The 27762-nt window shown below is 49.7% G+C and overlaps 1 protein-coding gene across 1 annotated transcript in view; it reads left to right on the top strand.

Moving 5' to 3' along the window:
* The window catches only part of LOC144945886 (myocyte-specific enhancer factor 2A-like), a 28028-nt gene extending 1258 nt beyond the window's left edge, over nucleotides 1-26770 (top strand). Inside the window, exons 2-10 of the mRNA XM_078874504.1 lie at nucleotides 3753-3956; nucleotides 14341-14499; nucleotides 16492-16696; nucleotides 17899-17979; nucleotides 18559-18839; nucleotides 20838-20861; nucleotides 22527-22596; nucleotides 24484-24589; nucleotides 25817-26770. Of these exons, the coding sequence (XP_078730630.1) occupies nucleotides 3753-3956; nucleotides 14341-14499; nucleotides 16492-16696; nucleotides 17899-17979; nucleotides 18559-18839; nucleotides 20838-20861; nucleotides 22527-22596; nucleotides 24484-24589; nucleotides 25817-26159 (1473 nt within the window). The 3' untranslated portion in view covers nucleotides 26160-26770. The remainder of the gene's footprint in view (nucleotides 1-3752; nucleotides 3957-14340; nucleotides 14500-16491; nucleotides 16697-17898; nucleotides 17980-18558; nucleotides 18840-20837; nucleotides 20862-22526; nucleotides 22597-24483; nucleotides 24590-25816) is intronic.
* Nucleotides 26771-27762: the final 992 nt, after the last annotated feature.

Below are 27762 nucleotides of genomic sequence, written 5' to 3' on the forward strand. Positions count from 1 at the left end.
AGTCCTGCCGGGAGAAGTGGGACTGTGGGAGAGGTTGTCACTCGTGTGTCACCGTGCCCCTGACTGCAGCTATCACGCAGCTCGGCAGTGAGTTTGACATCGTCTGGCGGCCTGCCCCATGGATGATGATTCCACGTCCTGCCATCTGGCCTCACTGCAGACTGCCGCTGGCTCAAGGTTTTAGCTGCTGACTTCAGTACTAACACTGCTCTGCACATCGGGCTACTGTCACAGCAGATGTTCAGTCGACGCACTTTATATAGAGACTCCTTCACCGATTTTTACTTGTGTTTTAAGATCATAATAGACGTGTTTTTGAATAACCAGTCAGGATTGGATAACACGGTCAAGTATAACTGTTTGTACAAAGCTGTGTGTAAAGCTCGGCCTGGCGTTTGAACCTCGTGGACACTTAGACAAACTTGTTAAAGGTACGCGACTTAATTATTTAATGCAGCCGGCGGTGGACTATCTGTTCGCTTAGACACGTTCATAGTATTAATCCTTGATCGTTTCTGCGTGGATTAAATATCGGCCGTTCTATCGGATTCGGGGGGGGGGGTGTAAAAAGTACGGGTGCGTACAGAGGGGTCAAGTTTTGACAGATTTTTGCGTACCTACTAAATGGATGGCCCCCTAGTGCACTCCCGTAGCGAGCAGTGCATCACCCAGCCATTGACTTAACCGCACGTCACTGCATCTGAAGTCACTTCAGTCGCCCACCTTATCCACACTCGGGGCACTGCGCCTATATATGCCCTACAAAGCGCGTTCGTCGCATGCCGGACGGACTAAAAATGTTCAATCTCGGAGCTTAAATAACAAATTTAAGTGACAAAAAAAATGTCCACTCTAAATTACATAATAAATAACAATGCCGTTAAGTATCCAGGAAAGTCTCACTGAAGCCAAAGCACACATTTTTTTGTTGTTTACAGGAGGGTGTCCTCCATTGGGGGGATGTTTGGCCAAATCAAACACCGTAGTGGTAGCGAGTGCCGGCGTGAAGAGCGTGGCCGAGTAACGCTGCAATGGATGGAGCACGGCGCTATGAACTCGGCGGCCCGAGCGAGTGTCAGTTTGATTCACTGAGATCTCGGCCCGCTTTCTGTATCATCTCTCCCTCTCCGCACAGCCCGCAACGATGGATTGGACTTGGGTGGGGGGGGGCCCTTCTCCCTCCCTGAAATTTCGTGCACCATGGCCCGTGCCAACGCCGCCACTGCCTCGGTCTCCCGTGCCCAGCACTATTTCACCCTCCCACAGCATCCACCCACCCACCACCACCCCCTCTTCTCTTAACTCCATTCCCGGCATCGCTCAGGCAGCCTCGCTCCCGCGAGATGTACAGTGGCGGCCTCTTGCCATGTTTACGGCCCCGTTGCTGCCCGCGACTCTCTCCCGTCCGTTTCGATGCGAAGTCGTTGGACGTCGGCCAGTCCAGGTCGCCGTTGCGCACGAGACCCATTGTGGTCTCTTGACGTCTCACGTGGTCAAATAAATACATAAATAAGTTGTTGAACTTGAACATCCACTGCTGGATGAAAGCTTCGCCCAGACCGCTGTCACCACCCCTCGATATCCCCGCTAAGATGCAATCCCACCAAGTGCCGACACTTGAACCGATCTGATGATTATAATAATGATAATAATTGATGGTTCAAAACAATGTATTCTTATCATCGATAACTTGTGACGGTGATACCGGTTTATCAGATGTCATTGGTTGTGCCGTCTTCTTGTTAGCCACGAATGTTGTTTTGTTTAACCAGCTGAGACCTCGGGAGACCAGGCTGAGTCTCGTTTACAAGAGCGACCAGGGTCACCCAGATGACAAAATCCAAACATAAATTAAGTTGGTAGAGCAATGAAGCCAAGATAAAGCAAAGCTACGAAATTCACGATGAGAAAAATCAACAATAATTGCCGCTCTTGTCAATTGCATTGCCATCTATCACTTAGTTGTAAGCGATGATAACTGTAGTCACTATGATCATCAATAGCATCGCTATTAGCAGCATCTGAGACGGTGTCATCATTGTATATGTGTAGAACTTCACAACAGGCTCTTACCATTGCCGTCATCATCATCATTATCAGTTGCGTCTTCATCGTTATCGTCATCTGTAACTTTTCCGTTATCGTTGGCACCAACACCACGATCATTGCCAGAATTTGCAGCTCCATCGATATCATCAGCTGCAGCAGCAGCATCATTATCAATATCATGAGGTGCATAAGAACTCATCAACAACAGCCGTTGAAGATTTATCAACATAATCGCTCGTTTTCACATCATCGTAAATGTTAGCATCATGATCAACAGCAGCAGCATCAGCTGCAACTTCATCATCAGCTTCAATTACAGTGTATCAGCAGAACTCATCTTTTGACTGGCAAGTCATAGAAGCCTGTGGGTGGGCGTTGTTGTTGCAACACTTGTGCCTTACAGCACGAATTTGCCTGACTCGATTTCATGTCTGTGTGGAGGTTGTTCTGCATGAGTTTCCTCCGGGATCCTCCGGTTTCCTCCCACAGCTAAAACATTTTTTTAAAAAACCCACAAAAATCTAACTGGCATTGGCCAAACATCCCCAACGCAAAAAAAATAAAATTTATCCTGCAAATGTCTCTAATGGGACGACGCACAGCAGCAACATCGCCCCCGAGTACAAAACACTTGGCAGGACCCTTCTGGAAAAAAAGAGAGAGAGGCCGGAGATGCAGTGAAACTTTCCGGGGTAAACAAGCAGAAGAGTAATAATCATAACAAATAATAATAATCAGCAGCAACAAATGACAATCCATCTCGACGAGGGCCCAGAACGGGCAGGCGATGTGTCTCTCCGCGGCTCCGGTGTCGTCTGCGAGAGGAGCCGTGCACAGCTTCTTCTTTTGCATGGCTCCTAATGTAGATGCAGATCAACAACTTCAATTTCACGTCACTTCGTGCACGGCTGATGATGGTGGCGGTGATGACTCAAGCTGCAATGCTGCCCGTGCATTGGGGAGGGGAGGGGCTGTGCCCCCCCCACAAATTTGTCGTCATCGATCCGACTAAGCTGCTAATTACGGGCACGGAGTTAATTGAACGAATGAATGCGCACCCGCACAAAATAAATAAAGGAGTGAATCGAATCGCACACTCATACACGTGTAGTGACTGACTCTCAGAGACACTAAGAGTAGGCGGGCACTGTTTATTAACAGCCTTAACAGTTCACGCTTTAGTAACTACGGTTCCCAGTCAGGGCAGCTGGTAGACTGCCTGACTGACGACGCCGAGATGGTGAAGACTCCAGCAGCAGCACAACGGGGATCCCACTCCACACGATAGCCCCGAGCTCCCCTCCCGGGGTCCCTCTTATACTGTCAGCGTGGCCTGGCTCCGCCACCGGCCACGCCGCCCTTCTGGAACCTATTCGCGGGTTCTCGATGTGACCCTTCCGTGACCTTCCCCCTACATCCCTCTCACGTGGCCTGCTGACAGTCAAGGCTGCTGTGGCTACAGATCCCCTTCCCTGCCAGCAGCCAGCGCTATGCTGCTACGTGACCGATTCTATGTCACTACACACATACAAAGACAAATATCCTCCACAGAGCCAATACAGGTTGTTGGGGCAAATGCTGTTAGCGAGCACCTATGAAGGCCAACACGTTGCACAAGGGGATAGTGGTGGCCAGCACCGCCTTTGGCAGCGGCCGCAGCCGCCCATTCTCTCTCCGCTGCTGCTGTTGCTGCTGCGCCGCAGGTGACGTTCACGAAGCGCAAGTTCGGGCTGATGAAGAAGGCGTACGAGCTGAGCGTGCTGTGCGACTGCGAGATCGCGCTCATCATCTTCAACAGCTCGAGCAAGCTCTTCCAGTACGCGAGCACCGACATGGACAAGGTGCTGCTCAAGTACACCGAGTACAGCGAGCCGCACGAGAGCCGCACCAACTCCGACATCGTGGAGGTACGTGGCGGCCTGCCCGCCCGGTCCCACCCGGCCGACCCTGCCCGGCCGTCGAATTGTAAATGTTGTCGATTTTACTCCCCAACACACCGGCGTGCTGAACTGGTAACTAATTGGCATGGTTCACCAATTCGTTACTAATTGGCTGTGTCCGGTGGTAACGAGTTTAACGACACATTTATATTTATGTAGCTAACCCAAAAAAAACTCTATTATGTGTGCGGGTTGTGTTTGTGGTGTTGGTCCGCTGATACAGCGAGCCGCACGAGGGCTCCATGGTGGCTAGGAGATGTTAACTACCTTGCCTGGTATACAGGGGGTCGTGGGTTCGATCCCGACCCTGACGCCTGATGTATATTTGGAGTTTGCATATTTCTCTATCCCCGTGGTCGCGTGGATTTTTCTTCGGGTCCACTGGTTTTTCCCTCCACATTTAGAAACATGCGCTTCGAGTATATGGCTGCGCTAAATGCCCACGTTATAAGCCACTTTGTTGAGCTACCGCTTGTGGCCAGGTCGCTTCTGACAAAGAGCTGCATGATTTAGCGGGCCTTACGTGGTAAAATAAAAATAACAGCGGAGTAATGGTGATCGAGACTGGAGGGGGTTACACGTGGCTAGTAGCCTCCCACAGCCACAGGCATACTGGATGTGGTGTGCTGGGTGGGGAAATATTTTAACCGATCAGAATCGCGTGTGCCGTGCCGTTTTAATGTTTTCGCTTAGATCGATAACCGGTTTATCGATTATCATTTATCAACCCGAGTGTGTGTGTGTGGGGGGGGCAGCAGCAGTGTAGTGGTTAGCGCACACTGTACTACGAACCTGGCCCGCCGAGTTCGATGTCCGTTCACCACCAATAATGGCGACGAATATTTGAATCGGTTCTTGGCCCTTCTCATAGGTTGACTCAGTCTTCGATTGAGCACCTGGCGCTGTGGCAAGAAAAATCGTCGGCACCTACGGAGTCAAAGGTGGTGGTGGCCACCCATCCCCGTGTGCACTCTGTTGGGCCTTCATAGGTGTTCCCTAACAGCACTTGCCCCAACAGCCTGTACAGGCTATAAGGATGGGGGATATTTGTCTTTGTGCATGCATGTGCATGCGTGTGTAGTTCGATTCCTGCTCACGGGCTAACACCCAGTGATGATTATCTGAACCGGTCATGGTCATCACCTAGGTCGACTCAGCCTCAAATGAGTACCTAGTGCGGTGTGTAAACATCGCAACTTGGGAAACAATTTCGGCCGGGCGTGGTGCTGGCCATCCGCCCGCTCGTGTTCCGTGCCGGCCTTCATAGGTGCTACTTGCTAAGAGCACTTGCCCCAACGGTCTGGTTAAGGCTATTCGGAGGATCTTTGTCTTTTTGTTATCTTATGTGTGTGCACGCGTGTACATGTATGTGTGTCAGAGGGCATATATATACAGCGCCACACAAAATGGGGGGGGGGGGGGGCAAATGGGCCAATTTGCCGCCCCAAGATTGTCCTGGGTGGGGGGCCCTTCATATATGCGTGTATGAATATATGTACGTTGAACTTCTTTCGCACCGTACGTAGCCAACCGTGCTGATTGGAGGTGCGGGGGAGGGGAAGGACAACAATGTGTGTGGATATTGTATAGGTTTGTGGCAGTTTGTGCGTATATACATATATGTGTGTGTGTGTGCGCATGCGTGCGTGTGTGGGGAGCGGTAGTGTAGCGGTTAGCGCACTGCGCTATGAACCCGGCGTCCCCAGTTCGATTCCCGCTCACCGCCAACACCGGTGACGTATTAGCTGAACTGGTCATGGGCCTCCTCTAGGTTGGCTCAGCCTCAAATGAGTACCTGGTGCGATGTGTAACGTACCGGCCTTCATAGGTGCTCGGTAACAGCACTTTCCCCAACAGTCTATATGGGGTATCTGTTTTTTTTTATCTTTGTGTGAGTTGTGTGTAGTGTAATGGATATTGTATACGTTTGTGCCAGTCTGTGCGTTTATACATATGTCTACATACGTATATATGTGTGTGTGCATGCGTGCATGCGTGCGTGCGTGTGTGAGTTGTGTGTAGTTGGAATGTCCCTGCCAGGTTGTTCCCACAGCTGTCGGGAAAACGAGCCCCTTATTAGGAACGTGCTTGGCACACACACACACACATGCACGCTCGCTCGCTCGCCCACGCGCACACATAACACTCATACGCACGTGCGTGCAGACACATTCACAATCGGAATCTTTATTTAGACTGCAGGAGAAATCCGATGAGCTGTGAAGCTCTCTTTTTTTATCACAGATGTCTAGTTCGGGCGGGTCAGAACGTTACAACAACAAACAATACAAAACCCACGATAGGAATGCAAAGTTTAGGGGAAAAAGGTAAGCAAGTCACTAAAAATAAATATAAATCAAAGTACAGTATGTACACGTCAGCTTTCGCGACCAATATCATCCATAATATAGGTTTTTTTGGGTTAGATCGCCTACATGTAAATGTGTCATTAAAGCCGCCACCGAGATTGTAAATATTGTGGATATTGTGCTGTACTAGTGTAGTGGGTTCACTGAGAGACACACACTAACTCAGGAGGCAACACATTTATTCTATGGACGACAACGGCATAACGACATAAACTGGGTCAGGGCAGTCGTCACACTGCCTGACCCTCTATGGCGAGCACGAAGACCGAAGACCCAAGAGAAGACGCAGCACGGAGGACTCCATTCCAGCAGACAGCCCTGACCCAGCCTCGGGACCTCCCTTCTATGCCCCCAGCGTGGCCTGGCTCCGCCCTCGGCCACGCCCCCTTCTAGAACCTACCAGAAGGTTCTGGGCCATACCCCACGTGTCCCTTCTGTCACCTTTGGCCCACATCCTTACCCTGGCCTATCACATGCCCTTGCCAGCCAACCGGGCTGCTACATTCTCAGATGCCCCGTCTCTGCCAGCCACCAGCACTACGTCCCCTAGGGACCCGTTCCATGACATTACATGCCCTACTGGGAGAAAGGGCTACTATACTCCCAGTTCCCCTATCTATCAGTAACTGACGCTAGGCGCCGTAGTAACGCATTCTACATCACTACATCACCCCCCCCCCCCCCCTTATAAAACTCAACCGTTCCGGCTGACCTCCATACCTCAAATAACAGGATGATCTACCTCCAACAACAAATGGCAATAATAACGATAAAAACAATAACAACCATCGACGAGAACCATACGTACACTTACAGAATAAGATTTGAAAAACAATTACAAAAATTTCGGCGAACATACAATAACCAACCCAACGCCCAGATAATGTACACCACCCAACACCCATCAGTGTGTCAACAACCCACGAGCACAGGAAGGACCCAGTTCAACCGGTAACACAATCTGACTCGTATATGCGACCCCCGACAGACGACATTGGGATAAATAGGACGTTGGAGGTGGTTTATTTAAAATAGACGGATTTCAAACGGGTCCTCATCGCCGGACCCCTAGGTGGGGCAGGAACGGTTCCCCCGGGGATCCCGGGGAAGACTTGAAGATGGCCCATTGGGCGCAGCCCCTCCAGGGAAGAAGGAAAAGCAGGAGGAGAAGGAATGGATGCTGGCCGCTCTGCTCTCCTCGGCTAGCTTCCGGTCGGTTCAACCGGTGGTTTCGCGGGTGTTATGTGCCAGGATCCTGTGGACTCTGAGGAGCGGAGGTCGGTAGGGTGGAAGATGACGCTGTCGTGGAGAATTTCCCCTGGTCGGCGTGGCATCCCCTAGAGATGTGACCTGGCAGGCCGCAATTGAAACAGACGCCGGGAGCACTCCTTGGACGAAGAAGAGTCCCACCCCGTTGTTCTCGCTCCTCTCGCCGATCTGCATCGCCTTTCCCGCGAGAATCAACGTTGACCGATGCACAGACCTGGGAGGACTCTGTGCCTTCAGGCACCTCCGTATTCCCCAAAAGTCCTCTGGAAGCAGCCAGCCCAACTCGCCGCCACAAGTTAAAGCGTGCTTGAATGCATTGCGCAACCTTGAGCAAAGATAAGTCGTCCTCTTCCGTGGCGGGCATGAAAACATTCAATTCTTGGGCCAGTGTCAACATGCGCTCCAGCACCAAAGAGTCCAACCCTGCTTTCTCCGTTTTGGGGTTGGCGGCTTGCGCCAGCAAAATCAACGCACTGCGGAAGGCGAGGGGCGAGGGAGCATCTTCGCGTAGCTATACTTTTGCCGCACATTGGATGGCGTTTTGAAGATAGCCGCTATCTGGGTGAAGGCGTGTGGCAGCGTCACTCTGTCTTTCGGTGGGATGGCGTAAAAAAATGCCACCAAGGCGTTGTCATCCAAGGTGGCCGGGAGCGCCTGTAGCACCTCCACATCGGTCCATCCGGCCAGTTCGCAGGTGGCGGTAAAACGCCGCTGAAATGCCGCCCAATCACCCCCTGTGGCAGTACATTTTCTCACAAATCACAGCCGCTTCTTAAGGTATGGCACTTCCCTGCGCGAGTTTTGTGGGAGATCCAATTTGGCGGGAGTCATTCTGTGCCCAGCCGGCAAGATGGCGACCGCCCGCGCAGGCTGGAGCTACCCCGTTTTGCCCGCTCAGCAGTAAACAGTGGCGGGGCTGTCTGGACGTGGCTCTTGCACTCTGGCGTCTTCCTCCGGGTCCTTCATGTCTAACTCTGTCACCAACACTGCTGCGGACAACAGGTCCGCGAGGCGGGCGCTGCGCATACGGCGTGCTCGTCCCGACGACGGTAGCGCGGAGACGTCGGTTTCCTCCTGCTGTTCCGCCGGGAGAGCCGCCTCAGGAAAATTATCTGGGGTCGCAGTCTCTGGGGCTGTCTGGGGAATCACTTCCCCGCTTTCTTCTTTTCTCGTGAGCATCGCACACCACTAGAAGTTTCTTCTAATTATTTTAAGCACTTCTGACACCAGATATAGTGGATTGACTGAGAGACACACACTAACTCAGGAGGCAACATGTTTATTCTATGAACCACAATGGGATAACTATATAAACCAGGTCAGGACAGTCAGCACACTGCCTGACCCACTATGCCGAGTACGAAGCCTGAAGACCCATTGGAAGATGTAGCACGGGGTACTCCATTCCAGCAGACAGCCCTGATCCAGCCTCGGGACCTCCCTTGTATGCCCCCCAGCGTGGCCTGGCTCCGCCCTTGGCCACACCGCCTTCTGGAACTTACCAGAAGGTTCTGGGCCATACCCCACGTGTCCCTTCTGTCACCTTTGGCCCACATCCTTACCCTGGCCTATCACGTGCCCTTGCCAGCCAATCGGGCTGCTACGTCCTCAGATGCCCCCTCTCTGCCGGCCACCAGCATTACGCCCCCTAGAGCCCGTTCCATGACATTGCTTGCCCTACTGGCAGAGAGGGCTACTACACTCCCAGTTCCCGTCTCTATCAGTAACTGGCGCTAGGCGCCGTAGTGACCCATTCTATGTCACTACACTAGTAACGAATTGGCATGTTCTGTTTACGTGACAAACCTTACTAATTAGCTGTGTCGGGTGGTGGCAGGTTTAATGACACATTTATATTTACGCGATCTCAACCAAAAAAAACCTATATTATAAAGTACAGTATGTAAGTACAAATTGTGAATGTATATCAATTCCTGGCGATTTTTCAACAAGAAAGTAGTGGTAACATGCACAGCCACATGACCAATCGGCTTATAAAATCCATACATGAGCATATGCATACAGACAAGAAACGAACATTTCTTGTGTTCATTCAACGAATGCTTTACTTCGCAGAAACGGGAACACACACACAGAGACTCCTCTACTTACGAAAGGGTTAGGTTCCAGAAGTCTGTTCGTAAGTCCAACTTTACTCCTGTCGATTTCAAACATGTTGTAGGGCATGCACCCTATATTCGGGGAACGGCTTTAAAAGTTGTGTAATCTCCTGTAGATATAGATGCCACTGGCTCTTCACATTCTGTAGATGTAGATACCACCACCACCGCCATCTATTGCGCTGCGGTTGAACTTACGACTCTCGATCCGAACAGCCAACTGGACATACGGACAGATTTGTTCGTTTCTCTGAAAGTACGTTAGGGCAACGTTGGCACGTAGTTGGAACCGTTGGATGCTCTTGTGCTGGGTTCATCAGTGCACTCTGCCCGGCACCTTTGAAATCCTGGGTTCAAATCCAGGTTTTTATCCACCTGCACGTAGTGAGTTCATGGGGTCAACCCAACCACTGCCACCTAACTCCTCAAAATTTTCGCGCACGGAGTTGCCATTTCAGAGTCTGCTATTTTATTATCATTGTTACTCCTGATTGCCCGGGATAGCCTCAATACACTCTTTTTTTGCAGGAGGGTCGTGTCAAGTTTTCGCAGCAGGGGGCAACTGTTGCTCGCGAAGCATTTTTTTGGCACGATAAATTTTGTCAAATTTTGCAAACTGGCACACAATGGCCGACTCGTATTGCCGTTACGCCACGGGATCTTTATCGTCCACTGTGAAGCGGACGGCGTGTGTTCTATGTGTCTGTGTGTACGTATGTACGCATACCTGTCAACCGCTCCATCAGTGCCCTACCTTATTACAGACCGATTCAGACCTTATTGGTCACCCCGTGCCCCTTATACATCTCAACGTTCATCCTGCAAAGTCCCATCACAAGGGAGAAACACAAACAAATTGACAAACATTTTTTTTTACCCCTATTGAAACGGCTGTACGCCGTATGGACCTGAAAACTCAATTTCCCTGCACACGAATACGGGGTAAACCGTATGGGTTGACAGGGTATGTGTATGTGTGTATGTATGTGTATGTGTTAGTTGGGAGTGGTGGCGTGGCGGTTATCGCGCTGTGCTACGAACCCGGCGACCAGATTTTGATTTCCACTGACGACCTTCACCCGTGACTATTATCTGAACCGGTCTTGGGCCTCCCGCAGGTCGACCCAGCCTCAATTGAGGAGCTGGTGCGGCGTATGAACATCACCGCTGGGGAGACAAAGGCGGCAGGGAGCAGTGTTGGCCACCCACCCCCTCGTGTGCCGTGCCAGCCTTCTTACGTGCTCACTAACAGCACTTGCCCTAACAGTCTGTTACAGGCTATACGGGGGATCTTTGTCTTTGTATGTGTGTATATTGAATTTCGTTCGCACCGCACGTAGCCAACCACACTAATCGGAGTCACATTTGAAAGAGAATGGCCTTGACCATTCGTCTGCCAGTAGGGGGGCGACGGACGCGATGCGTAATCCCAACTGAGTAGTTTGCGGGCAATTCTCGTCATCTGACGACGTTTGGAAGGCACCTTGGACTGGCCCCTCAACAAAAGTCGCGACGTTGATTGGACTGACCGTTGCCGTTGTAATTAGAACGAGACTGGGTGACCCAGTTGTCCTTTCAGCTTCTCGGCCGCACTCTTAAGCTGTTGGGTGCAGGTGAGTGGACCGCCCTTTCCCGTGACGAGTAAGCCCTCATTGCCGGGGGAAGGCTAGCATAAGTGCCGAATAAAATGTATATTTCCCCGTCCTCAAGTTTTTGTTGTCAATTCAAGTGGCGCTTGTTGGGAGCGGTGGAGAAGGAGTTGTTTTCATGCTGGGCGTGTGGCGAGTGAGATCCGAACCAGACCTGGGCTTCCCCCTTCATCAACGGGCACTGACCATCGTGGTGAAGCGTGGTCAAGCTGCCCCCATGACCGACAGAGCATGGAGAGGCCTTCATCCAGAAAGTGGATCGACATAAGGCTGTAGAGCGGTCGTCTATGCCATTGAAAGTTACTGGGAAAATCGTTGGATGCGAATTTAAACGTCCTTCCTAACAAAATTGCACCTCGCTCGGCACCAGGATGAAATTAATACGCGTCCTTTAAATTCTGATTAGATAAAGCATTTGTGACTAAGTCAATAGGTTGTAATGCACAATGAGCGACACACGAAGAATTCCATCAAATCGTAATTATAATGAAAAAAACATTGCTAAATCAATGTGTTTGTCACCGTTAAATACAGGGCGACGCTACAACTACCATGCAGCAGTGGACTGCAGGAGAAACAAAAAGCTGCGTTCATAAAAGTCAGAATAACTCTGTTGTGGGAATTGCGAAACAAATATCTCGAGACGTGAAGTGCATGACACTTCTGCTAAGCCAGTGCACACTATTACCCATAACGCACAATGAGTTTTTATGCAACGTTGGTTTGTTTTGTTGCATTGGACAGAGCCCAATCGTTGAGACTGGGTGCTTTGGCTAATGACATTTGACAACCCCAGCCGAATACGTTTAATAAACCCGACTCTGCCGAAGAGACCCAGAGAATAAAAAATATCTAATAAAAACTGTTCCAGCGTTTGCTTGCTTTAAAAAAACGCCGCGGGATAATGTCCGCGTGGAAAGCCAATGGACTCGAACATGTTTTTTTTTATTTTAACGTATGTTTGTTGAACTTCTTTCGCACCGTATTTGTAGACACAGTACAGGTGACCTGGGTCAATCAATGATGATTGATAAAGCAGACTCAGAGGGAGAGATGTGTCTTTCTCTGCGCGTGCGTGCGTGTGAGTGTGTGTCCCCATGTGGGTGCCCGTGTGTGTGTTGGTGTGTCCTGCCCCTCGCGCGCGTGCCCACACGATCCCATCTAAGGCAAGGGCTATGAGTGATGTCATGCGGCTGGCTGTCAGAGCCGCAACAGGTGTGGGTGGAGCAACAGGTGTCTATCCCAGCGATGTGCTGACTGGGGAGGCAGGGAGTGAGAGCTTTGAGAGATTGAGTGAGAGCGTGAGTGAGAGGGTGAGTGGTTGAGTCGGTGAGTGAGTGGGCTGAGAGTCTGAGTGAGACGGTGATAAGAAGTGAGTGTGGTGTGCGTGTGTGTGAACGAGTGAGTGGTTGCGTGAGTGGGGAGCGGTGGCGCATCAGTTCGCGCGGTGCGCTACGACCCCAGCGACCCGAGTTCGATTCCCTCTCACGTCCAACACCGGTGGCGATTATCTGAACCGGTCCTGGGCCTCTCCTATGTCGACATAGCCTTAAATTAGTACCTGGTGCGGTGTGTAATTAACGCCACAAGGAAGACAAAGGCGGTCGGGAGGGGTGTTGGCCATCCAACCTCTCGTGTGCCGTGCCGTCCTTCATAGGTGCTCGCTAACAGAACTTGCCCCAACATTTTCTTATGGCTCGACAGAGGATGTTTGTTTGGTTGAGTGAGTGAGTTTTTGGCTTTGTGAGCGGGAGTGTGAGTGAAAGTGGGGGTGGTGGAGGGGGCGGGGGTGGAGTGCATCCTGGGGGCTATTACCCCCCCTCCCCCATTTAGTGCATTGGGGGGCAAACAACAGACCTAAGTCCCCCACTACAAATCTATGTGGACGCTTGGGTGGAGGCCGATACTGACCAACACAGATCAGAAACATGAACGGAGAGAGTCAAATACAGGTGACAGATTTGAGGTTTTTAAGAATAATTCTGGTGGGGGGGGGGGGCTAACTGTAAGAAACGCAGTCCAACATGGTGAATTATGGGAATAGCTGCCCCTGACACACATCATCATCATCGTCATCGTCGTCATCGCGGTCCATGGGTAGATAGCCCCGTAGGTGGTCACTGCACCCTTCGCCAGTTGTTTCCACTTCGCTGTCCGTCTTGCGTCAATACGCTCAAGCAGTGGCGCGCATCTTTCTGGCACCGACGTCTTATATCGTCGTCAAGCCATCCTTTGTTCGGTCTTCTTCTCTTTCCGGTTCCTTCTATTTTTCCCAACAACACACTTTTACATGTTGTTGTTGTTGTTGTTATCCATCCTACGCACGTGTCTGAACTTTAAAGGTGCATTGAAAAATGCTGATACTCCTACTGATACTCCTGCTGTTATGGAGTGACTCAAACTGCCAGCTATGGCTGCAAAGTTTGGTCGTACATGTTATGTATATTGTTTATTGTTAAATTTGAATCACAGTTCCTATGATCACCGTTACGTTGTTTTTATAGCTTTATTTTGGTGATTTCGAAAACGTCTTGGATTAGCCATATTTGTTTGTTGTTGTACAGAGTTAGACTGATAACTTTTATCTAAATTGTATTATGGTTGTTATTGTTTGACTTGCATCCCACTGAGATTTTTGCATACAGCATTGATATACGATGCTTTTTCAGGAAGACTTTGCTGTTTTTTCCTGGATTTTTCTGTTTGCGCGTAGTCACTTTAAGACGTTCCTTGTTCATGTTTTTGTTTGTTGCGGTTGCACCCGATTCAAGAGCCGAATGGCTCACAGAGCCATACCTAATAAATGAACTGAACTTGTCCAAATAGCTGCCCCTGACGCAACAGCCCACAGCCTTTCACGCTCATCGCCCGCTCCCAGCCAGAGTCCGCGTGTCCACCGTTGTCGCCAAACGCTCTTGCCCCTCTCCCTTCCCGGCTGCCTCAGGTGCTGAGCAAGAAGGAACACAAGGGAGGTGAGAGCGGCGGCGAGGGACAGGATGGCGACGGCCTCGACGGCGGATTCCTGCTCGCGCCGGGGACCCAGGATAAATACCGGCGCATCAACGAGGAGTTTGACAGCATGATGCGCAGCCAGAAGCTCGTGGTGAGCGCGATCCGCGGGTCGCTCGGACGGTCCGAGGTCTCGGCGTCGTTGAGTAGGAGGACGACGACGACGATGGCGACCATATGTGGAGTAACCTTTCTGCGCGTGTGTATGTATGTTGAACTTCTTTTGCACCGTACGATAGCCAACCGTGCTGTGCGGGGGGAAGGACAACAGACTAAACACAAAATTCAGTTCTAAAGGGATGAGTTTTCAATCTAAATTTAAAGTGCATAGCTCCAGTGGCGTCCTGATATAGGAAGGAAGAGCATTCCAGACGGCCGCAGAAGCGCATCTGAAAGCGTGCGATGCAGTGACCGTCTTTGTTCGATGGCCAGCCAAAAGCCGTTTCGAGGATGACCGGAGTTTGCGTGATGGTTTATCTGATCTCGTGAAGGAGCATAAACCACCACGTGAACTCCGCTCACCCTCGCTGCAGCAGCGGCGACTTTATGGATAGCCATCGAACAAAGACGGTCACCGCATCACGCACTTTCAGATGCGCTTCTGTGTCCGTCTGGAACGCTCTTCCTTACGATAGTAGGAAGCTACTGGAGCTTAGCACTTTTAAATCCAAATTGAAAACTCATTTCCTTACAACTACTCTTTGTGTTTAGTTTGTTGTCCTTCCCCCGTACCTTCAAATAGCACGGTTGGCTACGTACAGTGCAAAAGAAGTTCCACATACATACGTGTAACAATAGAACAATAGGTTTTACCCTTTCTGGCAATAAAACTGGTGTCAAGATGTTACAACACCAAACAGAATCCTGTATTCAAGGAGTCCTATCTGCATTAACCACACGCATACTTGTGGTGAGCATGCAAACAAAAAAACATGCCCTGGTAATATATGAAGCTTTATCTTTGAAACTGATTGGTGCAATCAGTTTGAAAGACAATGCTTAGTTACGTTTTGTGATTCCGTTAATTGATTTTTGATCGCTGTGCAGCATTTCCGTGTGCGCTGAAGAAATACTAAAGATTGTCACGATTGTTCACGTGACAAAGTTACTTGTTTTGCTGTGTCGGGTGGAGGAGGGTGCACAGCACACATCTGCGTTTTACTCACGTGGCAATCTGACCCAATATGAATGAATTGATTGACAGACTTGTCGTTGTGTCTCTTTCTCTCGATCTCTCAGTCTCTGTGTCCATATTTAATGTTTTTTTCTGTCTCTGAGTGTATCGAAACTTTTGCTTTTTGCGCTGCTGCATGTTAAAGCTTCGATCATTGCCTCTATCTCTGCCGATGCCTGCCAGTGTATCTGATCTGCCCTCTCACTATCACGCTTTGTGTTTTGGTGCGTCTATATTTGTCATTTCTTTCGTCTTCTCATCTCTCCATGTGTATTCGTGAGTCTTTTCTAGACTGCAGTATTTAAAAAAAATGCTTTGCTTGAATTTAGGTTCCTTTTTTAAAATAGGTCAAAGGTCACAGATTTAGCACAACTCTTCATGAAAACCACAGGTCCCCGGTTTCTTTCGGTCGGAATGATCCTCAGGTCGACTCTGTGTGGTGAACATTACTTGGGCGAGTAACAGTGACTTGACAGTCAGGCTGACAGACGGACATGTGACATTTTTCGTCACGTCAATCACACTATTTAGTCTGACCCTCTCTCTCCTCTTCTCGTTCCTCGTGCCTCTCTCCCCCTCTCCCCCCGTGCCTCTCCCCCCGTGCCCCTCTCCCCGTGCCTCTCCCCCCGTGCCTCTCTCCCGTGCCTCTACCCCCGTGCCTCCCCCCCCGTGCCTGTCCCCCCGTGCCCCTCTCACCGTGCCTCTCCCCCCCGTGCCTCTCCCCCGTGCTTCTCCCCCCATGCCTCTCCCCCCGTGCCTCTCAAACCCGTGCCTTCCCCCCCCCCCCCACGTGCCTGTCCACCCGTGCCTCTCACCCCGTGCCCCTCTCACCATGCCTCTCTCCCCTTCTCTCTCCCCCTCTCCCCCCCCCCCCCGTGCCTATACCCCCGTGCCTCTCTCCCCCTCTCCCAGCCGGCCTCTGGCTTCCACCTGCCGATGTCTCTGTCGATGGGCGACCCCTCGGGGGTCTCGCTGCCGTCCTTCTCCGTGGGGGGGCCCTCAGTGGTGGACTCGAGCCCCTGCGGGATGCTACCCCCTCCGCCCCCTCCCCTCCATCCCCAAATGCAGGGGGCGCTTCTACGTCTCACGGGGGGCTCGCCAGCTCCCCAGGCCCAGGGTAAGGCACGAACGACCCTCACTGAACACTTCCTTAAACTCTTTCTTAGCCGGAAGCATAAACATCGTCATCATCATCATCGGAGTAGGCTGCATCCTTTATTATTTCAACCGCACCTCCCACGCAGTGCATCCTGATGTATCGGACCATGGGCGGTACTTGAGTCCTTCAGGGATTGCAGACCAAATACAAAGTTCATAAACATCTATATACAGGAGTGGTAAAGACAAGATAAGTAACATTAAAAAGCTAAAATGTGTTTTTTTTGTTCACTTCATTTGAGTTATTTATACACCATCTGAAATTCATCTCTATCTTATTTATTCTCAAATTAATTAATTGCGAGTGGCATAATATTTCAAGGTCATCTGGAAGCCTGTTCCACAACTTTGGTGCCAACATCTGCTGGACGTCCCACAGTTGGGCAAAGGCCTCCTGCCCCAATGTCTTCCACTCTTCACAATGTTCGACCACCTTCATCCAGTGCGCTTTTCTAAATCTTCTCACCTCGTCTCACCATCTCATGTTCTGCCTTTCTCTCTTTCTCCTTCCCTCCATCGGCAACCCGTTCCGTCGCTAATCTCTGCCCTCTGCTATTCGGTGTCCTGCCCAACTCCATTCATTTATTTATTTATTTTCAATTTGTTAATTTCATGTTTTCCGAATTTCAACTCCCAAATGTTAGCTTCTCATTTTGCCCCTCGTGAACACTTACTGGTCGATAATAAAAAAAAAATCACTACGCACCTGAAAGAAAACACGAGCGTGATTGTGGAGAATGTATATATTATATAAATCCGCAGATAATGTCTCCTTCATAAGTCCGTCTCTCTGTTCCTGAAATCATCCACTCCCAGAAGACCGGGCGGCTCATGGGTTGTGTAAAAAAAATCTTAACATTCTTACGTGGTGAGATGGATATGAAGGAGACTTACTGCCTGCTTATTTTGTTGTTACCATTGAACACCGATGTTGATTACCAAGGAATGCCTCACTGAGCCTCAGGACTCCATCTAAAGAGTCTTACAATGGGACATTTGGTTGCTTCCTCTTTTGAATATTTTCTGTTTTACCTCTGTGAGGAAACTGCCGTGGCCAGCGAGAACACTCGTGAATTTGAGCTCAGAGAGAAAAGACAATAATGGAGTTCCTCTGCTGAGTGAATTGACACTAACCACACAAATCGATCTTATATTCCCTAGCTGTTCTCCCATCCAGGTGCTGGTCAGAGTCAACCCAGCTTAGCTGCCAAGACGTGCCGAGGTCATCATTAAGGGTGGCTTGTACGTGGCACGCACGTAATACTAATAATGCCTTTTATTTACACCCAAAAGCCTCGCTGAGTCTCAACACTATTTTTCAGATGTTTGGCCAATTCCATTTAATGAGGCATTTTGCTCCCGGCGAGTAAATTATCCGGAGAAAATCGACACTTACGAGGTGGTAATACTCCACGTTCCACACAGATCGATTGTGCTGTAATCTCCTGACCACCTCACACCCAAAGCCAAAAGCTCCTGGTACTCCCATCTTCGTACTCCCATCCTGGTATTCCCACCCCAGTAATAATCAGACTGGAACCTGCTCAGTTTCCAATATCTGACAATTTCGGCTGCATTCAGGACAATATGGTCATAATTGCATGATGACGTACTACATGCTGCCGGGCTCGATGGTGGTGTCTCACTGAATATTTTCCATGGCACTGGTAGACGGAAGCAATCACGTTGCTCGTTGCCAGAACCAAAGCCAGAGGGTATACTGGATGTGGTGTGCCAGCTAGGAAATATTTTCCTGGTCTCTGGCCCAGACAGGCCAAAATGAATCCCTGTCCCGTCTTTCCTCCCCTCCCCTCCCCGCAGTCAACGGCTACTGCAGCCCAGCCCAAGTGTCACCCAGCCACCTGGGCTCACCGGGAGGGGGCAGTCTGGGGGGCAGCAGCACGGGGGTGCAGGGCCTGCTGGTGGGGGGGGGCTCCGGTGCGGGGGTGCTGGGCCGCGCTCCCCCCGGGCGCTCCCCGTCCTCGCCGGGCGCGCTCGGGGCGGACAGCTCGTCGCCGGGACTCGGAGTGGGGCTGTCCAACTCGGCGGGGCGATCGCTCGCTCAGGCCGGGAACAAGGGCGGCCTCATCCCAACGGCGCTGGTGAGGACCGCGGTGGCTGTGATGGCCGTGGAGGTGCTTGTGGTGGTGTGGGGAGCGGTGGGTGTAGTGGTTAGCGACCTGCGCTACGAACCCGAGTTCGATTCCTGCTCACGGCCAACACCCAGTGAGGATTATCTGAATCGGTCCTGGGCCTCTCCTCGGTCGACTCAACCTCAAATGAGTACCTGGTGCGGTGTGTAGTAAACATCGCCACTGGGGAGACAAAGGCGCCCAGGCGTGGTGTTGGCCATCCACGCCCTCGTGTGCCGTGCCTGACTTCAGAGGTGCTCGCTAACAGCACTTGTCCCAAAAGTCTGTTCAGGCTATACGGGGTATCTTTGTCTTTGGTGGTGGTGGCTAGCAACACGATGCATAGACTAATCCCCTTTCCTGCTCGTGCGTGCAGGAAGAGATTCCAACTCCCTGTTGTCGTGCTTCTTGACGAAGGGTTGAAAAGTTGACGTGTTAGCTTCTGTCTGTAAGTCGTCCGTCCCTAATGGGGGGGAAGGAGTGGAGCAGCACAATAACCCTGATTAAATAAAAGCACATGATCCAATACGAAATTAAAACTTTTCGCAAAGTTGCGTTGCTGTTAGCGAGCGGTGAATGCGTTCTAAGACGACGTAAGCTACGCGTGATGGATTTCGTCCGATGGAAGTTCCGATCAGTGCGCAACGATAACGACAACGCACACGGCGCCTGTCGTGGCCATTACAAAGCTCCCAGCAGTGGAGCGAAACGTTGGATATCATCCCATAGCGACGTGCGGTACCGCCCGAACTCACATTCGGAGAGCTAGCTGGCACCGTTCGCTACGTAAGGTGCCAAAAGACGTTCAACGTGCGTACACGCGTGGGGCCGATTGTGCGTGGCATGCACCGAGTCATTTTTCCGACTTCTCATTGTAAGCACAGTGGCGGATGAGCTTTCACTGTCGCCGTGGGATTCGTCCACATCAAACCGTGGCAGGAGCAGTTGCGGACGCTTGACGCACAAATGGAACATTTCTAAAACTCCCCGGTGTGCGACTGTGGTCACCACCCAGAAGGGAAAGCCACGTGACACGTAACGACTCAATGCCCGATTCAATAATGTTGTCGGAGGCGTCGTCGCAGCGATGCTGCACCACTCCGCGACTCCTGACGCAATCGTCTGCCTCAACCACCTGAGTGTAAAATCACAGGTGTTGCTCGACAGCAGTGGTTCTTAACCTGGGGTGCACGCTGCACCCCCTGGGGGTGTGGCGAGATGCCCTTTCTGGGGGTGCGTGACGTGGCCAGATTTCTTTTAGAAGGTAAATAACACTGGTCAACAACAAAAAAAAACATTTTTTTCCGGCCTGGACTTTTGCAGCTGTTTTAGACTAATGTCAGGGCGCTGATTCCAAATCTGATCTCAGATTTGCTCTATCACATCTCATTTTTATGCTATCGGCATACCCAATTTTCATTGATTTTACCCGAAAATAACTCTGTCACTTATGATTGCAAGTTGTTGCGAGTCAGTGACTGCTTTAGTGTTAAAATATGGTGCTGTATTTTTAGGATAGTGTGTTTATAATATCATTTTATGTAGATATCCACATTAATTTAATATTTTTCTTCTGCAGTTTTTTATTGAAAATGCAATATTTGATATCTATCTCAAAAAGCTGATGTGATAGACAAAAACTGATGCCAGATTTGGAATCAGCACCCCAAAATTACCTTAATACCGTTGGAATACCTTATGCCAAAAAAAGTGTGTTGACCAGTGTAATCGAAAACACAAACGAAGCACGGGCACGTAACTGCGACTACTTTGTTCCGTCAAACCCTCTATGTATTTATTAGCGTTGAACGTTGTTTTACGATTGAGAACCAACGGGGTGCAAGGTTGCAGTAAAGGTGAGGAACCACTGCCCTAGAGCAATTTCACCCGTACGAAAAAGTGTGCAAGTGTGTGTGGGTGTACGCGCCACACTCACCGGATGCGTGTGGTCGGTGTTCATACTTACAGCTCGAGGAGCAAGATTTGGATCTGGTGAGTGGAATGGTTCCCGCTGTTTGGTTTGGTCCTCAGCTCAACATCGCTTCGTGTGCCACAAACAGCTTAATCCGTGCTTGGACCTTTTGCGTGGATCTGTTTCTGCATGGGTTGGACTTCTGTGAAACTAAAACGAATGCATTAGAAGGGGTGTGTAGTGTAAACAAAGGCTGAAAACTAAAACTAAACAATTTTTTTTTTACCAGATAATCTCCACTGAGCTGTGTAACTCTTTTTCAGAAGCAACGTGGCCACAAATGATAGCTCAACGGTGTGGCTTATCGAATAGACATTTATAACAAGCGGAATACTCTCTTGCCATATGTAAATTCATAGCAGACAAATACTCCACACGCATGCTTTAAAATGTGGAGGGAAAAACCGGAGGACCTTGAGAAAAATCCACGTGACCACGGGGAGAGAGACACCGCAATCTCCAAATATACAGCAGGCGTTAGGGTCGGGACCGAACCCACGACCTCCTGCACACCAGGCGAGGGAGTTAACATCTCGCCACCGTGGTGCCCCTTTAACACATACGATGATACATTCTAGATGAAAACATGTGCACTAAGCTGATGTCTAACAAGCGACTTGCAATGGGGAGACAAAGGCGGCCGGCCTGGCTTCATGCTGGCAACCCCCCCCCCCCTCATTTGGCGTGCCGGCCTTCAAAGGTGCTACTCGCTAACAGCACTTGTCCCAACAGTCTGTTAAGGCTGGGGGGGGGGGGTCTTTGTGCCCTACGGAAGCGGGGATTTCACTGTGCCTTTCTTAATTGCACTCTGGGTAATAGGTGGCTGATTCAGTGCCCACGGTCAGGAAGCTGAGCCGGCACCTCTCCTCTCCCGGGTTCTGTTCCCACGTGAACAACGCGTACATTGGCTGTGAGGTCCTTGGGGGGATGGGGGGGGGGTGCAGCTGGGGCCTCGTGTGCGATGAGGTTCATAACCTCATCCAGTTTAACAAACACGATTGTCATGGTTTGGTATAGATCTGCCGTGCATGTTTACGTGGGTGTGTCGATATGTGCTGCATAGGTGTTCACTTCAAGCACTTGCCCAAGTCGTCCGTATGTCTATCGGGGAATCTTTGTCTCTGTATATGTCATGTACTGGTCGTTTTTTATAAATGTTTACCGAATACCGATTTTTGGAGCTAATCGGGATTGCGTCTCAACGAGTTTGTGAGAGAAAATAAAGGTCTTGACGCAACGTTTTGCTTCACTTAATCGGTATGCTGTAAAACGGTTTATGCAGTAAAAGGGTTTTTAAAAAATCAGCGGACTACCGGTTCACTCAGTAGGGTTGGCAAGCACGCAGTGTGTGTGTGTGTGGAGCAGAAGCAGAGTGGTGCATGACTTGTGCTACAAATCCCGTGACCTGGGTTTTTTAAAATAAGTATCCGAGTTTGATTCGAGCAAAGACGAAGTGCTATGGGTGATCTGAAGCAGTTATAGGTCTCCCCTAATTTGACTCAGCCTCAATTGAGTAGCGGGTGTGATGTGTAAACATACCTCATCGGGAGACAGGTGGCAGGGCATGGTGCTGGTCACTCACCTGCTCGTGTGCCGTGCCTGCCTTCATAAGTGCTCGCTAACAGCACTTGTATCAACCGTCGGTTATGGCTATACGGGGCATCTTTGTCTTTGTGTGTGTGCAGACTCGGAGACTTGGCGTTGCCCAGGCCAGTTCATCGCCTGGGTTCCACTGTGTGATGCCATCTTCTTACGGTGTGGGACACACACGTGCACGAGCAACATTACGAGAATTGTCGTTATGGTTATAGCCATTATCATCATGATGAGCAGCGTCACTGTCATCGTTATCATCGTTATCGTCAATAATTAGGATGGGCATCATTATCATCACAATCAGTGGCAGCAGTAGCAGCACCGTCAATAGGTATCGTCATTGTCATCATCGTACTATTGTTATCGTCATCAGCATCCGCCGCACTTGCAGCAGCATTTTCAGTTTCACCATTAACACATTCCTGCGGAGGGAGCTGGTAGGAACGTTGGGTTGCTCGGTCAATGGCCAGGGTCAACGGCGGCGTGGTGTATTCCGTAAATATGGCCGACTGTGAGGGCGGGCACAAGCCGGCGTGAGTAGGTTAAACGTTGAGTTTTATAAGGGCACCACGGGGTGACCAGCCCCTCCCCACCCTCCCCTACAGCCCCTCCCCACCCAGCCCCTCCCTGCACGACGGACGGACACAATAATCCCCTGTGGGCTGGTGGAACCAGTCGGTCCTACCAGTATCAGCAGCTGAAGCTAACCATCAGCAGCAGCAGCAACATAAGCAGCAGCATTCTTAATCATAAGCTGCAGCTTCATCATAGTCACCACCATCACAATCATCATTTTAGTCAGCATCAGCTGTTGCCATGCAGCCGTTTTGTGCCCAGAGGAATTGGTCCCAAGCTCAGCACTGACGTCTGACCATGAGACACACACACGCACACGCGCACAACCCAGTGATGCATTCACTGCGGACGGACGGACGATGAGCTGCCATGGCAGCCACACACCACCCCCTGCATGTGGTCTGCCCCTTGTGAGAGAAAAGTACCACGGGGGTTGATTTTTCTACGTCTGCAAAACAAAAAAACTAATTACCGGCCATTGCGCTCACTTCATCAAGGTGGCCCCACTGTACGAGTCGCCAGTTATGTTCGGGGTTACATTTGTGTTCAAATGTCACGAGTCAATTGCATGTCAATTTTAGCATCACCAGAAGCCACATGCAAACTTCATGTTAAAATTGGCACTGTTTTAACACGGTCATACGAAAGATGATGATGTCCATCTTAATTTGATTATGAACAGTTTATGTGTTATTCGTGGGTTTCGGTCGAATGTTGATGAATGAATCAATCGTTAATTATAATGAACACAAAATCGTCATTACTGTCGTTGTGGAGAATATAAGTAACAAAATGCATATCTAAATAAGTTCCCCAGAATTTATTTTAAGTGAGCCTGATGATGTACTGAATGTAAAAATTGATCAAGAATTTTTCTTGCGTTGAACCAAACCTGCTGATAGTATGCACTCCAAGAAGGCCGTGTGGCTGGTGGGATGTGAGAAAAATACTTTTATATATTTTTATGACAGATATGCCAAGGAGGTGAATTGCCTGCTTATTTGTTTTGTAATTATACATAGGACTGTAATGATGCTCTTCCCCATTCTAACTCGATAGTCACCATCCAGTGTTGGGATAGAATTTAAAAATCTATATTTTGTTGTTGTTGTTGTTGTTTAACATTCGTGAGTCATGTGAAGTAATTACACACGACGTTCATGCATGAATGAAAAACACCCACTTTTTTAACCATGTATATAGCACTATTGTGGACAAGTGCATAATATATAAATACATTTATGTCTATACCTTCTCATAAAAAATATATATTTAAGTTCATCAGCCTATGGGTCTTCTGGATGTATGTTGTCCGGCAGAATTTGTTTAAGCAACCAAACTCTGGACTGGTTTCATTCTCCTGGTTATCGTCGGCGGGGTTGTGCCACAACTGGCCAAATTAATATTAAATGAGGATCGTAATAATATAAGTAAACGTGCGTCCGCGTGTGTTTGTGTTCATCTGGACAGATTTGGGATTGACTGGTGCTGAGCTGGCCACCCTGTCCAGCTTTGGCCCCATGTCGCCCTGGCAACGACAGGGAGCACCTCTTGGGCCCACGCTCGGAGCACTCGCGTGAGTTCCTTGACTACGCAGGCATGGGAGAGGGGGCCACACGACAAAAAAAACAGAGACAAAGATCCCCCGTATAGCCTTTAACTGACTGTTGGGGCAAGTGCTGTTTGCGAAGGCTTATGAAGGCCGGAACTGCAAGTGAGGAGAGGGGCTTGCCAGCAGCACGCCTGGCCCCCTTTATCTTGCTAGCGGTGAGTCTAAAGACTCGGCGAGGCTTTTCTGATGAACTAAACTAAATATAAAGGTGCAGGCTTGCAATTATATTCTTGGTTCTTTCGGTAAAGTCACGTAGAATGGAAATAATAAAATAATATTAATATAAAACAATACAAATTCTCACGACGTTTCGACTGCAACACAAGCAAACCACAGCAAGAACATTTTCTTGAAATTTTTTTTTTTTAATTTGCTGTGGATTTCACACCTGATGATGATTGCTTGTGTTGCAGTCGAAACGTCGTGAGAATTTTTATTGTTTTATATTAATATTATTTTATTATTTCCATTCTACGTGACTTTACCGAAAGAACCGAGAATATGAATCCCTGCAGTCAAGAAAGCTTTAAATCAAAATATAGGCTTGCAATTGTTTACCCACGCCAATCCTGGCAGTCGGAACTCCACTCGTGGAAGCTCTCGAGAGCCTCTTCTACAGTGGAATTTTGGCCTACTCTTCCACGCTGGCCAAACATCTTGAAAGAGTTTGGGGTACCCACACATGACCCCCACCACATGTGACCGGCTGATCGGTTGACTGTGGAGTACCTGCTAGTCTGGATGGACATCTCCGTGGACAGAGGCGGTGTGGATTTAAGAAACGCTTACCGTCGTTTCAGCTGCCATGCTGGGAGAGCGAACCAACAGCCCCGGTGTGATAACCAGTGCACAACGGTAGTATCTGCCAAACAAAGGGCAATGATAATCATTATTAGTGATGAAGAGCCATACTCTTTTTGTTCTTTCGGTAAAGTCACGGAGGTAGAAAAATAAAATAATGTATCACGACGTTTCGATCGCAACACATTGCGGTCGTCCTCAGGTGGAAAAAATAATAAGAAATAATATTAATCCACTGCTGGATTATTTTTCAGCAGTGGATTCTTTTTCTACCTATGTGACTTTACCGAAAGAACAAAAAGAGTATGGATTCCTGCAGTCACGAAAGCTTCAAATCAAGAATGAATAGCCAATAACCGCTTCTCCTCATGCGACTTCTCTCTATTCCAGGGACCGGGCTTCGGGCATCGGAAGCTCCTACCTGCCTCACCCGCATCAGCAGCAGCAGCATCAGCAGCAGCAGCAACACCAGCAGCAGCAGCACCAGCAGCAGCAGCCGCCACAACAACACCAGCTGCACAGAGTACAGGGAGGCACGCAGTCAGACCACTCTCCCGCCGACAGCCTGAGCAGCTCCGCTAGCTCGTACGACGACGGCACGAGCGACCGGGACGACGTCGCCAACTCAAGCGTCCGTTCCCTGGGCCACGCATCGCATGGGGCCTCTCAGGGTTCCCTCTCTCCTACCTCGGCCAAGCGCCTACGGCTCGGCGAGCAACGGTGGATCACATGACGGAATTCAGCTGCCGCCACCCCCGTTTTTCCCTGCTGTCACCCCGTCCTCTCTCACTCCCCCCCCCCCCCGCTCAACAACCCCTGATCTTGAATTCTTGCTCTTTTTCTGCTGCGTCCCAACTGCGGCCACCCCACGCTGCTGCTGCTACCATCCACACCCTGCAGGAACGAATGGGCCTCCGAGCGTTGTATGCACAGGGTGCTCATTTGGGTGACAGCTAAGAGATAACCTTGGTTTATGAAAAGGGAAATAATCGAATACTCGAAGCACAGCTTACTCTTGGCCACTTTTACAGTTAGCGTATTAAAGGAGCTTGAATCGTGGAATATTTTGAGGCCAGAGAACTATTCTGTGGCCATATTTAATGATGTGCATGTCCACGCCGTGATTGTCTATTGAGGCACAATTTCGAGGCACCGCTAATTGGCGGCAGACTCTGGCCCGATAGTAAACTGCATTTCTGTGCTCCAGAATCTGTCGAACGTCCCCAAGCGCCGCTATTGGCGCGATTGATTACCCATTAAATTTGGATTTGAAGCTTTCGTGACTCCAGGGATTTATCTTCTTGGTTCTTTCGGTAAAGTCACGTAGAAGGGAAATAATAAAATAATACAAATAAAACATAATAAAATGTATTTTATTATGTTTTATTTATGTTTAATTTTTATTATTTTATTATTTCCCTTCTACGTGACTTTACCGAAAGAACCAAGAAGATGATTACCCATTGTCCTGGCTTGGGCCGCGGCTCACCGCTCTCTCGATCGTACGAGTTGATCGTCGATTTTAACAGCATTGCCAACGGGAGAGGAATTTTTTTTTTAATTCACGTCGGTCTCATTTACCTTAAACTTTTTTTTTTTGCCGGCGGCTGTGCTTTGAGGCGCTTATTGGCTCGCGTAACGACGCGGTGATTGGAACCAAGTGGCCCACCCTGTGCGTTGGCCCCGGCACAGGCATTTTGAGAACGTGGGGCTTGGCAAGGCGGAGTAGTGGTGTGTGCGCGCGCGGCGCCTGGCGGTATCGTTGGTTGGGCGCGTGCGGCGTGATAGATGTTTGCCTTTAGCCAGCTTTAGCTGAATTACGCCACAGAGAGCCAATGTAGGTTGACGATGACGATGATGATGATGTTGGTGATGGGGATGTTTGTGACGGTCCTTTTTGAAGAGCACAGCAATGTCGATGGTGAAGGTGATAATGTGGAATCTGGTGACGTTGGAGAGAGTGGATTACGGCGAACGTTGTGATGGTGACGATGGTCCAGCGGAATGCAGCGTAGATGGTGATGATGGAGGGGTCACTGAATAAAGTAAAGTGATGATGATAGTGGTTACCGGAGAGATCATGGTAATGGTAATACCGATGGTGGCAAAATGGATGGTGATTGATGATGATAAGGGCATTGAAGGTGATGATGGTGATAATGTCAGAGGTGATAGAGGTAGTGCTCATGATATAAGATGAAGGTGTTTATGGATGTGACTTGATGGTGACAGTAATGATAACAGACACGGTAATAATGATGATGCAAACACTTTCTATGCCAAGTTGGAACTGTTGTTGACAAACATCAGCATTGAAGGTGTGAGTTTCACCAATG

The sequence above is a fragment of the Lampetra fluviatilis genome, chromosome 39 (assembly GCF_964198595.1).
Source record: "Lampetra fluviatilis chromosome 39, kcLamFluv1.1, whole genome shotgun sequence".
In the NCBI taxonomy this organism is placed as follows: domain Eukaryota; kingdom Metazoa; phylum Chordata; class Hyperoartia; order Petromyzontiformes; family Petromyzontidae; genus Lampetra; species Lampetra fluviatilis.